Source organism: Cupressus sempervirens, chromosome 4 (assembly GCF_028749045.1).
Source record: "Cupressus sempervirens isolate cs-2001-9-10 chromosome 4, ASM2874904v1, whole genome shotgun sequence".
Taxonomy (NCBI): Eukaryota; Viridiplantae; Streptophyta; class Pinopsida; order Cupressales; family Cupressaceae; genus Cupressus; species Cupressus sempervirens.
In genome coordinates this window covers 494,386,192-494,402,645 of record NC_143121.1, presented here as the reverse complement: position 1 = coordinate 494,402,645, position 16,454 = coordinate 494,386,192, and the positions used below count along the sequence as shown (strand labels likewise).

Genomic DNA, 16,454 nt, shown 5'->3' with positions numbered 1-16,454 from the left:
CAATGCCCACCTAAATCCTTGGCCAAGGTAGATTAGAGGCATGCTTTCCACAAATGATCACTAGAGGTAAAGAGTGCTAGCTAACAGAGGGAAGGTTTATGGAGGAATTCCTCAACCTTGTATGCTTCCTAGCTGACTCTCTAACAGCAGTATGCTCAGGATGGCAGAACTATGGTATCCCAAGCCTAACCCGAAGTACGGAGGGCCTTTCTAGTAAGAGATTGTGTGGGGATATGTTAAGGTCCGTGGTTGAGAGGTTAAGCCTATGTCAATGCTTCTCTTCTTCACCAGATGTTGAGGCTTGCACAACACATCGTGAGTTATTTCAATTCATGTATGAAATTCTAAATCTCTTTACTTATATGTACTTTTACATTTATTTTAAATGTATAGTTGTAAATATGGTTGATTTGATTTGTTTCTTTCAAAATGTAATCGTAGAAGTCAGTTATGGAAGTTCATTTAGTTGTCTTTCATGTGAAATGGATATAGTCATTACTTAAATTTGATTTTATTGCTTGTATAATAAATTGAGAAATAGTTTCATTTCTGTACAATGTATCGTTTCTAAATTACTCCATGTCATTCCTTTATAATATTCGGTTATAATCTTAGAATATGTTCTTCCTCCACTCTCTTTAAAATGAACTCTACTCCCTTTTATATCTTAATTTGAAAGAGTCACATCCCTTAATTACATACCTGTTGACTTTTTATTAGATATAATTAATTTATATTATTCTATATTATATTATTTATTTTGTGTTTATCATTTATTATCAAATCCTATTTAGAAAGGTAACATACTTTCTACAATATTCTCTCTTGTATTTAATTTTTTGATTTATTTATTCATTGTAATTTGATTATTATTTAGTTATTTAAAATTCTATACTAAATATTATTTATTGATACTAGATTATTATATTTAATTATTATTTCTTATTTTTATATTTTAATTTTAATTTGAACATGATCCTATTATAATTATTTATTTAATAATATTATATTATCTAATTATTTTTAGAATTTTATCTTAAAATGGGGACACGACAGTCTGTCCTCCTTCAAATTGCTTGTCCTCAAGCAATTAGATAATTTCTTCTATTGATTTGAAAGATTTACGTCTTTTAGTCCAAATTTTTAAGTTGTCATGGATATGATGGAACCTCTTCCAATCTCCATTGGCTTTCCATATTGGTCTTTCATATAAAATATTTTCCTATATCAACTTTTACCCTACAGAATGGCAAGATCATTCTTCGATACCCACTATAATGTCCCCACTTCTTGCTTAAATTTCAAATCATGAGATTGTAACCTATAACGATTTGTTAGTATATGATACAATAGATATAAAAATGAAATCAACTATCTATGAAACCTGCAACAAGCATAAGTAGAACATGAGATAAATAACTATCAAATCAAATATCTATACTAATCCCATCCTAACCCACATAATTCTTAGAGAGTACTCTACTCAAATTTACCTAACCCTCCCATGAGAACAATTCTCTATTAGGCAACCATCACATTCAAAAGTTCTCTTCTAAGGCCTCTAGGATCTTTGTTGACGAGCACACTCATCAACAATGATTACCTAGTAGAGATCCCAACTCTAACCAGGCCTTTGATATCTACCATATATATATGATTAACCACTACAATATATATTGCCTCTAAGAGATTTTCTATAAGTTTCTCTCTGGATTCCAATTTGGCTCACGACAGTCATATAAAATGCCCTCTAGTCTTTGTGAGTTCTATTTGGAGAAACTCAACAATCGAAATGAGTGCCCTCTACCAAGATCTAACTTGGCCTCTATGAGAAATGTAAGTTCTCATCTCATGCGTGACAAATAATCTCTCTACAATATGATTCATATTTATGTCTGATGTAGAGACATACCTCTGGCCGCCTTTGTATGTTTCTTCTCAAAAATATATTATCTAATTCTCTGTTTCCTTTTATACATGATGCATCGTTTTGGAATCTATTATCTTGGAATATAATTGTTATCCAAACCCCCGATCTCTATTATGTATTTTTACTCGTTTATTGTTCTCTGTTTTTCTCTAACTTGGTTTCTTATTTATTATCACTCTATGATTATTCTTTTAATCAGTTCTTATTATAAAATCCCTAATTTCTGGCTACAATATAAGATGGGATTACTCTCAATGATACTGCTACGTATCATGCTGTTTCAATCTTTCTATTATTGTATTCTTTTCTATTGTTTCTGCTTATCCTTCTCCGTCGATGGCTGACTGGAAGTTGTTTTGGTTCTTATAAAAGACCAAAACCTCTGTCGCTGCTATGCAGGCTTATATTAATATTTGCTTACTGGACTGATTGTTCATTGTATCTCTGTTATTGCTGACTCAAATTTCTTCTTGTCTTTTTCTTGCTGTCTTCATTGTCCTATTGTCCTCTGTCTGATTGCCACATTGTCTTAACTCCTTGTCTTTTCTGCTGTTTTCCTGTATTATTGTTGACTCAAATGATGACTTGTCCGCCTCTGGTTGATCTTGTTCTATGATGCTGGCGGTGTGGGAATTGGAAGACTGGGTGTTGATTTATTAAGTTCTGATTGCTTTATAGATTTATCTCTTGGGAATAGTAACACTTTGATGATTGTATATCTATTGTTGTATATGGATTGCATATTGCAAACAATTTCTCAAAAGTTATTCCAATCTGATGCTTTAAAATTTGTCGTTAACTATACTGGTTGCTATGCTGACTGTATATGTATCTATTCTTTCATTGCATTATTAATCATGTTGGTTATTGAGATTACTTGTTAATGGTTGATAGTATTTCCTATTTGTTGATGTGATGTGTATACTGTATCTTACTTAATAATATTTCCTTTTACTGACTTCAATGAGTCCTTGTATCTGATTGGAAGGCATTGCTGACTAGATACTCTAAGTCCGTCCTATTCTTCCAATTTGATATTTCTCCCCTATGTATGTCCATTCAGTATTCTATCTTCTCCCTTATGTATCCACAGGGGGCTGGGCGAAAGGTAGTGACCTTTCCTTTCAGTTGCTGTTATTAGTTCATAAACTATTTTATACCATTTAGTAATATTCACAATTGATATTTATATATTCGTAATATTTACATTTTAATGTTTCTTGTATACATTTGTTGTTTATTAATATATTATATTATATTTAATAAATGTTTGGTATGTATAATAGTGTATAAATATTATGACTTTGTACTATATTTTTCAGATTTAGATTACGATAATATATATATTTCTATTTTAGAAAATATGTATGTTACAGTAATATATATAATAATAAGAACAATTATGATGTTATATATAATATATTATTATTCAAATATTTGATATCTATTGTATTATATATTTGTACTTTGTCATTCATATTGGGTATTTAAATACATTACAATATATTATGTGACATTATTGTATTAAATATATATTGTTACAACAATTAATGATAACTTTATTATTAATTCATTTTTTTTCATTTGATTTGTCATTATTTATTATTATTTTAATATCAACATTTATTTATATTATATTATTATTTATCTCTTTATATTTAACATTATTAGAAGGACATCACAGTTGTGGCATGTCCCCATTTTAAGATAAAACTCTAATAAGATTTGAAGGAATTCTAAAAGATTATGTAAAAATAAGTGAGTAAATTTGGCATTTATAATCCTTCATTTTTATCTAAATTTACTGTTACTTTAAAGGTGATTGTTAGCTGCAATTTAGTGTTTATAATCTGCATTTATATACTTCCTTGGGTGACTAATTCTGAAGGTGCCATGAGTATACAAGGAGCTTTGTTTGAGGGTTTCCTAGGCTAGCGTTGCATCTGCCAGCAACGTCAACTTTCTTGGCTGCTACATATTGAATTGGCATGGAGTTTCTAGGGAATGGCTGCCACATATTAAACATCAGGATTGATTATTGGTTGCAATCTCTATATCTGAAATCATTTGTCTTGGGTGTGGAAATTCTTCTGTTCTGCTGCAATAAATTTCCACTTCAAACATTCATAAGCTCTTGTTATTAGTTGTTTTTTCCTTGAGTTATTATTGTAATAATTGCAATTCATGAACTCATGCTGGCAATCTGAGTTGTTTCAAAAACCAAAAAAAAAAAATCTCCAACATTGCTATAGTGTGAGCCAGCAGGGCTCTTACAATGGTATCAAAGCAGGTACCTGCCATCCTATGGGCTAGGGAATAAATTTTTATTTTGGTCCTGCTCTTGTTATTTGAGTGCCCAACACTCTTGCACTTATTTCAATTATGGACATACACAAAGTCTAATAAATATGGAAACTAGTGGAATAACAAGGATAATCTCAGGAAGTAAACAAATGCCCTGATGGAAAGTATGGAAAAGCTTATACAAAATCAGAAATGGATGGAAGCAAGACTTTCAAATCCGTTGACAATTGACAAAGCAGCTAGGTGTATGGTTTCCATTATCAAAAGGTCTTCTTTACTAAAAATGCAGATAGAAAAAATGGAGTTTTTCACAGGTGAGACATCCAGAAGTCTTCACTGTGAATTTTCAGCAGTTGGTGATCATGGTGAAGATGATCTTGTGCTTGGTGGGGCAGCCACTAGTCCTATCTGCAGTTATGATGTTGGAGATTCTACACAAGGACGTATGGATGTGTTTGTTTCATTAGTAGACAAACAACATTGAGTTCCAGCAGTTTGAGGATTCCAAAGTTAGGGTTTCAGAAAAAGGGCAAAGGGGCTTTAAGTGAAAGGTGTCTTGAAGAAGTCATCTTTATTTATTATAAAAGCAATGCATTGTGTGAAAGGGAACCATTCTATTAACTTTTCTTTTATGAATTTGCAGTTTCTTAAAGGGTTTCAGCATTGAGGTTTGAGAGGACTGATTCCTCCATCCAATATGCACTTTGAGCTATTAAAAGATAAAGTGAATTGTGCTCTGATTTCTTAAGGCTGTTTATGCATTATTGGTTTGCCAATTTGCTGCTGAAGTATATCAAATTGTTCATATTATCTGCTGCTGATCGCAGCTAGTTGGGATGCCATTCTTTTGCCTTCATTTATCTCCAAATTTAGTGCTACTTTGAATGTGATTAGTAGCCGCAATTTGGTCTTTATAATCTGCATTATATACTTCCTTGGGCAGCTAATTCTGAAGGTTTTTTACGAGTATATAAGGAGCTGCATTTGAGGGTTTCCTAGGCCAGCATTGCATCTGCCAGCAACATCAACTCTCTTGGCTGCTACATATTGAATTGGCAGGGAGTTGTTAGTGAACGGCTGCCACATATTAAATGCCAGCATTGATTATTGGCTGCAATCTATACAAGGTCTGAAATCATTTGTCTTGGGCGTAGAGATTCTGCTATTCTGCTGCAATCAGTTTCCACTTCAAACTTTCAGAGGTTCTTGTTGTTACTTGTTTTTTCCTTCAGTTTTACTGTAATAATTGCAAGTCCTATAATTGCAATTCATGGATACATGCTAGCAATCTTAATAGTTTCATTTTCATGTTATTTGATTGAGCATTTATATATTTTGAAAATAAATTAAAAACTTATATATTCAAAAAAAAATATATATATATATATCCAGCATTGCTACAGTGTGAACCAGAAGGGCTCTTACATTCATTAAGCGTTATTAATTGACAAGTAACCCTAGAAGTCCCTAAACAAAAACTTCTTATTTCCCAAGACATTTGCATTTATGATCCCATTATAAAATACAAATAACAGTATAGCATGGAGCCATATTACCATGTTTCTAGACTACATAAGTAAAAACAATGATATTTGGAACAAAGAGTACACAGAAAACAACTCTAAAGGAAGCTATGCTGAAGAAGCATTTTCAATTAATGCATATTTCATAAGATAACCAAGTATTAGTAAAGAAGACCCCAAAATTGGGGGAAACAATTCTTGAAAAGCACATAGTTTAGTTATCCTCCAAGTTCAATTCATAAAAGTTCAAACATAAACATTATTAAAATTATGGAACAATATAGATGACTTCAAATAGATTGCAAACTAGACAGAAGTGAATGATACTCAAGCATTGGTGAGACGCAGACATTAATGAAAACTGAAATGTTGAATTGGATGTTCTTCTTGCAATACACAATAAATACCTGTCCTGGAATGCCCATCTGCATAGCTTTCCATGGGTCTAGGATCACTCCACGTATTGGACATCCGAGAAGATAGGCTGTGGATTTGTAAAGATTAGTTTATTAGGATATAGAATTTTTGTGTACACCAAGCACAACCAAAGAAAATATCAAGGGAAAAATGATCATATATCAGAAAGACCAAGCTTCTACATGTCAAATGAGATGCAATCGAAACAAATTTAGGAGAAATCATAAAATCAGAGCTTTACATTTCTGAAATAAAGTTGTTTCCAACCCCATAAAACTGTTATTTGAATAATTATTTGTATTTGTGAGTTTAGATTGTTTCTTGCAATACAACTTCATTTGATATAGTATCAAAGATAAAATCCTTATTGATTAAAATAGAAGCTCCTTGAATACTAAACTAACCCTAGACACTAAACTATAGACAAAATCTACGAACACTAACACTACAATTCAAAAGTTCTTTGGAGTTTTCTCAGAGTAAAAGCAACCAAGTGAACTCATGCCTCATCATTTTAGTCTCAAGTGTGAGCCACAAGATTAGAAACAACTCTTGTCATGCAAGATTTTATAACTAAGACTTGCAATCAAATGAAATAAGTAGATACTAAAATAGATACAATATATGCATTCGCATTGGCTGAACCCAGAAAGCAATAATGGAATATTCAAATTACTTCCAATATTTCACCAAATTAATATTTTGACAAAATGAACCACCTAGCTACACATTAGATGAATTGCAATGTGAATACAGAACCTAACACTACTATTCACCTGCAATCCAATCAACAGCAACTGATCATTATCAACACAGACATAAAATTTAAAACGAATGCTTGAATAAACAATTTTCCAGAGCATAACATCAATATCATTAAGAAATACAACCCAGTGCAGTTATTTACAAGGGAAACCATTAATTGATCCTAGAAATGATGTCTTTGAAGCAAAACACTTGAATAAAACAGATATAAAGCACTTAAAAGTAATAAACCAATTCACTACAGAAAAATTAAAAATAAGCTTTCCAATAGCCAAAGACTTTGGAGCTGGTGGTCTACCCTCTTCAGGAAGTTAAATTTTCATTATAAAACATTTCACCTTTTGTCATGTCCCTTTTTAGACTAATTTTATTGGAAAACTCTTGGCTCTATCTTATTTCTCATAGGGTATTGAGGGAATATAATCATATAAGGGAATAATATAGTAATTTAGGTCGTCCAAAAGTATCTTTGATATTAAAAGGGTCATTTTAAGGGAAGAAAAAGTGTAACTAAGCATGGGGTACTAGAGGCTTCATTTGGAGCAAAAGGTGGGGGAAATAATATTTTATTCCCTCAGAAGTTCCTACAAGAGAGAGGTTTCGGCAAGGAGAAGGGAGTTCAATTGTCATCAAATCTTTATTCTCCCAAGATTGAACCTTTTTCATTCTTATTCCTTAGAATGAAAACCCTTTGGTAAAATGGATTTGAGCGCGAAAAGCCTCCTATACATCTGAGTAATTCCACCTATAGATTCCCTATGCACTTAAAGATTGGATTTGGGGAGGGAACCCCTTAGCTATTTGAGTAATTCCACTCACGAATTATCAATGTGCTGATCACTTGAAGATCTTTCCAATTTCAAGAATTCCATGTTGGTATTTAGCAGATGCATGTAAATATTCAGTAATTAAAAGGAAATGTTTAGAGGTTGCACATCAATTCAGTACATACATGTAGAATTTTCCATATGGATGTTTGCATCATTATATGATAGCCTTATCATTTAATATGATGTTGATGGAATATTTTCATTTCTGGTATACCTTGCAATTATTAGAACTTATAACATTATGGTATTTATATTTTAATACCCCCATTTTATGCAATATTGTTTCATTCACTTTTGGCCAGTCTCTGAATTTTCTCGTAAGCTTCTCGGTAGAAATATCCCATTCACATGATATTGTTCTATAAGGTTGGGTCAGTTTCTGAGAATACCCACAAGCTTTTGGGTGTGCTTGGGAGAACTCCAAACCTCTTGAAGGATGCAAAAGAATGCACATAATAGGATGTTGGATTATGTCAGAGAGTTCTTCCAAGGTTGACTGAGGTCGAAAACCCTCATCAATTTACTGGTTTCAGATCTAAGAAATGGTCCCTAGCTGATTTTAGTGCTTCCACAAAGGTTACCATTAATTCCACTGTATTGCAGACTTGGGGTTTCAGGAATATAAAGATTTTCACTATATTTTGATTGCAGATTTTTGGAAGTGGGATTTGCTAATCTTTTTTGAGTTCTGGGGTGATTTGAAGGGTTTTCAGAGCCCATTATTGCTGGACATTCGGTTATACTGCCAAGGATGTCCTTACAGGGATGTACCACTCAAGCGATGCATTGCAAACTGGGTTGATGGGAATGATCTGAAATCATACGCAAAGTGAAATTAAATGCTAGGCAACTCCATTGAGGGGCCCTTTGAGGGTGACCACTAGTGATTTGTCAATCTAATGTATACCATACCACTTACAATGAACAATGAATGCATGGCATATGGTTTCATGGTGTACAGCTGAAGTTCTTCAGGTTTTTTCCCTCCAAAATTACACCAAGCTCAATGGTATCATTTGCCTCTAATTTCAAGTTAAACAAATATGTTTTAAGGAGATTTGAATTTTCTAGGAAAATCCATCCCTGTATAGCAGTGCCCTTTCCTGATGGATATATTAAAACATTTGTAGCTGATCTGTAATTTCCCATTTTTGGTCAAATTGAAGCTGGTTCAGCTGTGCTGGATCGGAATTAAGTTGATTTGAGACCCCTTGAGATGTTCTTAGAATATTCAGAGGGCTCTGTGAGGTGTTTCCTTGCTGTTATGCTCTGCAACAGGAGTGTTTCAGTCTTGTCCCCACTGAGAAAAAATATATCAGACCTGTTCCTTGATCATTCTTGAAAAGTTTGAGCCATCAAAAGACTGCTGCATGTGTTAGAAGACCTTTGCACTGTTGGCTGTGTTCAATATATCAGTGAAGACCTGTTCAACATATTTGCTTTCTTATTGGAGTGTTTTGGAGGGTGCTGCCTTGAACATTGTCGATGTTTTGTCCACTGGACTTGTAGATTTAGCAATAGGTAACTTACTGGGTATGACAGTATATTGTTTGCAGACCAGTCCCTTCATGTTTGATAGTATTGCAATGGAAATAAGTGTGTTTAAAGACCATTATAGTAGTGGTGGATTATTGTTAATTTTTGAGTGACCTGTAGGTGACATCATGTGTGTGTGAAGGTTGATTTGAAAGGCTTTCAAGACTGTCATAATGACTGATGAATAGAAGACTTGTAATAAGTTCCAATGCTAAATGACAATTCAAATGTGCATTGTTCATCTTCATAACTAATTCCAAGTTACTCTAAGTCGACACTTGGTTTGATCATTATTTTATGCATTTTCAAAACTTGTAAATGTTTATGGTCCAAGGCGAATTGAAACAGCACTTATGCAAGTACCGCTAATTTATATCAGACTGTAGTATGATCAATGTGTTCTCTGTTTGCAGGCTGTAATATTGTTATAATTGCTAAAACGAAGTTATACATTGGTTGTTACAATGTATGAGAGTTGGTAAATGGTAATCTTGCCAAACCATTGAGAAGCCAACCCTTGTTGGAATTTCTTCAGCACATAGCATGGGTCCAACTGTTATATATCTGATTCATGTGGCTTTTTTCAGTTACTAGGGGGATTCAATATTCAAAAGATTGTGAATCATGGCCACTCATGAATAGTTGGGCAAGAAACTTTATAAAGAAAGGAAGCAACTTAAACACTTGCCTCTGTAATCACCTAAAAATGGGCTAATCTAACCAAGAGGCCTAAGTCAATAATTCAATCAAAATTGCCCTATATCAAATCAGTCACCTGATTGTGCTAGTGAATTCAATCAATTTACCTGCATAATTAATCAAAAATCAATTAATCAAATGAACAAGCATCAAAGATTATAAAACATAATCAATCAATTAATTAATACTCTTAGCCCAATTAATTAAATCAAAAGAATTAAATACCAAGGCTAGAGTAGTTAATTATAGTAATCAAATCAAATCTCCTATTTTACATCTCACTACTAGGGGACAAATCCCACTAATCAAAAGCTAATCACATGGATCAAGTGAGGATCAATCCTAACCACTCCTCATGGATCCATCTAGACCATCCAAATCAATCTCAAAAACTATAAAAGAAACTCACCCAAAGCTCAATTCATCTAGTTTTCATTACTCTTAGTTGTGTGCTATTGTTTACATTTAGAGCTCAATAACTCATATTTAGGGAATCCATAGCTTAAATCTGCAAAGAAGTAACTGGATTTCTTAGCTATAATCATGATCATACTTGCACATTTGCATTAAAATTAGTTGAATCTTCCATTCTAGACTTGTTTAGTCACTGATCTAGGATAAGATTGAGAACAGCAGATTGATTGGATCAAAGTCTTCTTAGATAGGAAGCAATGAGATGCTCTTCTTTGGTTTGGCTTTCATTATGTTTGATTTTGAATACTAACCAAAGGATCTAATGTCTCATTGAAGTGTTTGTGCTTACAGAAATAGAGGCAAATTTCACATTTACATTTTGGGCACCCATTGTGGGGCTGAGCCCCGGATTTTCCATCATTATTTTTAACAAATTCCATGTTTGCAAGATTTCGTTTAAGTAGAAAGTCACACTTTGGATACCAAGTCATATATATGGAACATCTTGAGTCATATGGTGTTAATAATTTGTCGCATCTTAGAATGATCACATTTAGGTGATCTAAAGTCTAATGCAGGATATCAAGTCACATATTATCATCCCTTATATGCATTTAGTGAATTATCATATTTAGGATTAGTAGAAAATCACATATAGGGAATAAAGGCTCATATCCAAGACATAGATAGAGTCTTCCAATTTTGATTATGATTTTCTAGACTAATGTTGATTGTCTGATGTTGTTTGATCTTTAATAACGATTTCAACAGCTATATAATTGTCTATTGGACGCTTGTCAAAGATTAAAACATACAAAGTACTAATGAAGTTCATGCAAGTTGCCTAAGTGAACAATATTGTGTTTTCATTCTAGAGCTAATCAGGAGGTTAATTCAACAATGTCTTTGTATCTGTTTGGAAAAATAGTTTCAATAGGAGAATATGCTCTTTACCCCTTGAGGGAAAATCAGAAATCTAGACCTCAAATCGTTATCCATTTTTAATTTTGTTCATTACCTTTACCTAGCCTTCCATTGAGGAAAAAATCTCGAGGAAATGACTCAAGTGGGAACAAGGCAAAGTCATCCATTCCGACCCACTATTAACAAAAGCCTCTTTGAGATTAAAGTCTTGGCGGACACAATTATCTTATGCCTAGTCTCATTAGGCTATGCCTTAATTGCAGTTGACGTTGCCTTGTATGATTAACATAAGATATATTTGAATGGAACCCTAACTAGATACTTAAGTGTAGAAATCCACCTGGATCACCCCCAAAAGCTTGATTACCCTTCTATAAGGAGGATACCTCCCCAAGATTACTCACCATATCATGCCTTCAATGAGCATTTGGACTTTGATAATATGCCAATGCTTGATCCACTGAGTGGTCTTCAATGGTCGTATTCTAATTGGCTCTTTGGACGATGCCTAAGCCATAGGCAAGGAATTTCATGCTATGCAAATTCCTTAAGGTTAAGTTCTCTTAAAGTGTCTTCGATTGTTTCATACGTATGGAAATCCAATCTTCCTCAAGGTCATGGAGCATACATTTATTCTTTGGGACTCCTAGAGACAAGACAATTGTTTTATCAGTCTGGTCTGTGTTCAATACATCCCAAATTGACAAAATTCACTCAGCGACATACTAGAAACCACAAAATTTATCCTATCGGATAATGGCAAAGCATCCTTACTAGTTGTAGAAAATTGCATCTTGTATATCAAGTCACGTCTAGTTAATTTGAGTCATACCTAGAAGAAAAGTTGCACATTGGCTATCTTTGCTTACATCCTATATAGCACAAGGTTGTACATGGTTAGTCCCATCTCCATTAGTGAGTTGATTTGTACACTTTCAAACAATTTCACCACTAATTTTGAAACCCTTTTGAACCTTGTTTTAGCTCATATTGATACAGTCATCAAAATCAACAGTAAAAAAATTATGTCATCAAGGTATACTATATTGTTGCATGGTTTCACATCATCCCTCGTTCATTTTCTTGTCATGTCAAGTCTATATATCTAGTTCTCAGAAGTCAATCATCAGGACAGATCTAGCCCTCATCTCAACATTTGAAATGGCCATCAAAATCCAATCAAACCAATCTAATCATTGGAAAGCTTATGTACAACATTACCTACTTGAAACCTTGGACATTGTGTTACACCTTGTCAAACATTATAACAGTCAACTTTTATGTTTAACATGAGCCAATCGATATGCTTTTGATTGGGAACCCCATCCTTCACTGATCACTTTTAATCAAGCAGAAACATCAAGGTTAAACCCCTTATTCTATCAAGAAACATCTAAGTCAAACAATCAAGAAGATCAAACTATTCCAACCATGTCATGTGAAGAGAATGAATGGAGTCAACATCAAGCAAGAAAATGTCAAAGAGACCACAGCCATCAAAACAATCAGGATAGTTCAAACATTATTGAAGAACCTACAAAACAAGATTATAGAAAATGCCAATAGAGTGGGAGGTTTCAGAAAATGATGGAAAGAATCATGAATACAAAACAAAGAAAAATACTAGCCTCCATGGGAGGTAAACTTCCTCAAGGCTTTGATGTGGAACAATAGATAACAAAAGAGGAAGAGACACCTATCTATCTTCTCTCCAAACAATTGTTAGCATTACAATCTAAAATCAAAGATCTTAAAAGAGAAAAGGCCAAACTAGCAAAGAAATACTCTTTGAAATACACGTCTTTTACCTTTTGATAAGGACTTACAAATGGTACCATTTCCTCCAAACATTGAGATAGCAAAGTACGACAAGTCCACAAGAAATACAGATCCTCAGGACCATGTAAGAGACTTTTGCACTCTTAGCATGGAGTTCATGCATGAACAAATGTATCTAATGAGGTTGTTTCCTAGAAGTTTAGGAGGACAAGCCATGGAATGGATCTTGATATTACCAACAGGAATCAAATTGATCAAAGACTTAATCAAAAAGTTTATCCAACAAGTATTCTTACAATATACAACACACTGTTAAAAAGTTGGACCTTTGTAACTAGAAGCAAAGAAGCGGGGAATCCTTCATCACTTTCCTTTAACGAAGGAGAAAAATGTTCGCAAGATATCTAAGACAAATTCCTGAGAATAAGAAGACAGACATCTTTGTTAACTTGATTCCAAAAATGAATTATGCGCTACAATTACAAGGTCCGCCCATCTTTGATAGGGAATGACCAATCGAAAAAAATGTAATTTGTCAAGTGCTCAACCTTCCTTTAGATTATAATATCTTATTGGGAAAGCCATGGATCCATGATATGCAAGCTGTCTCATCAACTTACCATCAGTGCATGGTATTCACAAAGTCAAGCTACTCCTATAACAACTTAAAACAAGAAGACATCATAGTATCTCATAACAAAGAAGCTTTTAATGAACAAGCAAAAAGCTCCAGGGCAGAAATGAAAAACTTTGAGAAGAAGCTTAAGATCAAAGACACAAGTATGGGAGAGTATAGATTTGATTCATTGCCATCTCTAGCAAATCTTCCCACTCCTCCAAAATCTTATGGTGGACCCTCATCATCCTTCACACCTAGTTCAAAAGCATTAACTAGTCATGAAGGTATAGAGTTTGTTAAAGCTCAGAATCTCTAACATAAGAAAATGAAGAACAAGTTGTTCTTGCATGGCTGTATAGGAAGAACATGACCATAAAGTGAAACACATTGAACTTTCCCACAAAAGTATGGTAAGGGATATGAATTCATGAAAAAGATGGGTTACTCACGAAAAGGACCTATAGGAAAGAACAAGGAAGGCTCATTAAGCCTATGCACATGAACTTTGATAATCCTAAGGATATGACTGGTCTTGGATTAAAAGAACAAAGATTTCATCCTTAAACACCTAGAGACGATGGTCCTATCTTTGATCAAGAGGATGACTGTGATCAAGAGGAAGTAGAAGAAATGCCTATTTCTTATAAGAGGTGGTTAATTTTACAAGGGGATCCTCTAGCCAACCTAAGCATTACTCCTCAAGCATCAACATCTACAACACAACTAGAAACTGTTCGCAAATTTGAGCATCCAGAACATCATGATTCACTTGAGGCACAATTAGAACAAGAACCAGATAAGGAGCAAGAGGACAGACACCCTAATTGGGGGCAGCTAATTACTATAACTCATGTTCTAGATTTACCTCATTTTATTGATCCAAGAGAGACATCAATGCCTATACAAGAAACTGATATATCAACCTTTCCACAGATATATGTGCAAGAAATTGAAAATGAACAAGGAGAAGAGAACAATTCAGATGAAGATGAAGAAGTACCCATGACTATAGCTCAAAACCTGGGTAGGTCTGATGACAGCCGAACAGATTCACATGAATATGAATTTGGTCAAGGAATGGATAGTGAATTTTGTGAAGGAGAAGAAAGGAACCCTAACAAGGGGAAATTGGTAAACCTACTCATGTCCAAAATATGCCTCATTCTCTCGTGATAAGTTCAAATGAATATGAATGGGACTCCTTTACTTATGCTATAGTAGACATAGAGGTTGATGTGATTCATAAGTATGCACCTCAATTTGAACAAGGAGAGAGCTCTGGCGCTAGGCAAATAATAGTTTTTCCACATAACATTAACAGGAATTTTGAGGATGATAATGGATTTCTCAATGTCATAACTACACCAAAATCTAAATTTGTTGATATTGTTCTTCCCCGAGTTATACTCAATCCAGAAAATGGAATCATACTAAAGAAGGGTCAAGGTTCTAATGTTAGGTTGAATGTATTAGATTCACAAAATACTAACAATGACTAATAGTGAAGTTAGGACACTTTGTGTTCTAGATAGTTCTGATGGAGCCTAAATTCTAGTCTCCATTTTTGGAGAGTGGATGAACATAATAAGTTGATCCTTTTGATACCTCGAGAGAGTGGACAGGTTCAATGTACATAATTTCAAGCACAATGTGGTTCTTTTTCCAGGTGATCTTTTATATGTAGATTATAAACAAAACCTATGGGACTCATTTGATCATTTGGTGGACCCTTTGTGAAGCAAAAGGCCATGGGTGGTTACAGAAGGAGTACACAATATAAATATCCTTGCAGATACAATACATGTATATGTATATATGTGTAGGTTTGAGAAATAAAGATATCAGCAGGGACAATATTCACATTTCTAAGTGTGTCAAGCTCAGACCTACACATTCAATAATAAGAAACTTGCTACCAACTGATATACTTAACATCAAACTGTCCATTATGCCATTTATTTGTTAAAACAAGTCTCACCTGTAGCATTTCACTCCTGGCCAAACTTCTGAAAAACACAATCAGAAAGATAAACAAATAATCCATAGAAGCATCAATGAATAGCTAGTTCTTGGGTATTTATGAGTGCCAACACACTTGATAAATGAAAAATTGAAAGTATGGAAATTTTGTATTTCGAGATTCCTCTTGCAAGAGTAGAGTGCCCAAGTCAATCGAAGGTCAAGCATGTGCTGTATCAAGTGAATGAAACAAAAACGGCCTCAGTCCAATATGGAATCATCACTACATATATTGAGTTCCAACCACAAAATATTAAGAGGATTGAAGCGAAGCTACGTCTGTTGATGATATTCCTTGTCCACGTCAACACACAATTTCTTCATAAACGGCAAGGCATCTATCATTACAAGCAACATTGTCTTTAGTATGAAGTTGGTATTTGGCAGCAATATGATGTGCATACAAAGGAATACCAAGACTTGGGGATGTCATGAAGTTTGATAGAACTAAGGTTTTTCTTTTAAGAATGGTATGGTGTCATCCATAAACTCTAGCTTTAATCAAAACCGCCAGGGATGCATATGGAACCGATGATGGCTATGATATATCAAATAGATACAGAGCTGAAAGGCAGGTGGCAGTAAGTAATGTCCATGTATGAAATGAAATAAAATGAAAGACTTTTAATGACATCCACGAGACCATAAGTGTAAGGGACCAACATAAGACCCCTTATTCAGTCTATTGCAATTTC

General features: G+C 33.9%; 1 protein-coding gene across 2 annotated transcripts in view; it reads right to left on the bottom strand.

Annotated features, from left to right (window-relative positions):
• The window catches only part of LOC149562102 (ATP-dependent zinc metalloprotease), a 196,349-nt gene that overhangs the window by 38,185 nt on the left and 141,710 nt on the right, over positions 1-16,454 (bottom strand). For both annotated transcript variants that reach the window (XM_089825646.1, XM_089825645.1), the window contains exon 4: positions 6,165-6,241. In XM_089825646.1, coding sequence (XP_089681772.1) covers positions 6,165-6,241 — 77 coding nt within the window. The remainder of the gene's footprint in view (positions 1-6,164; positions 6,242-16,454) is intronic.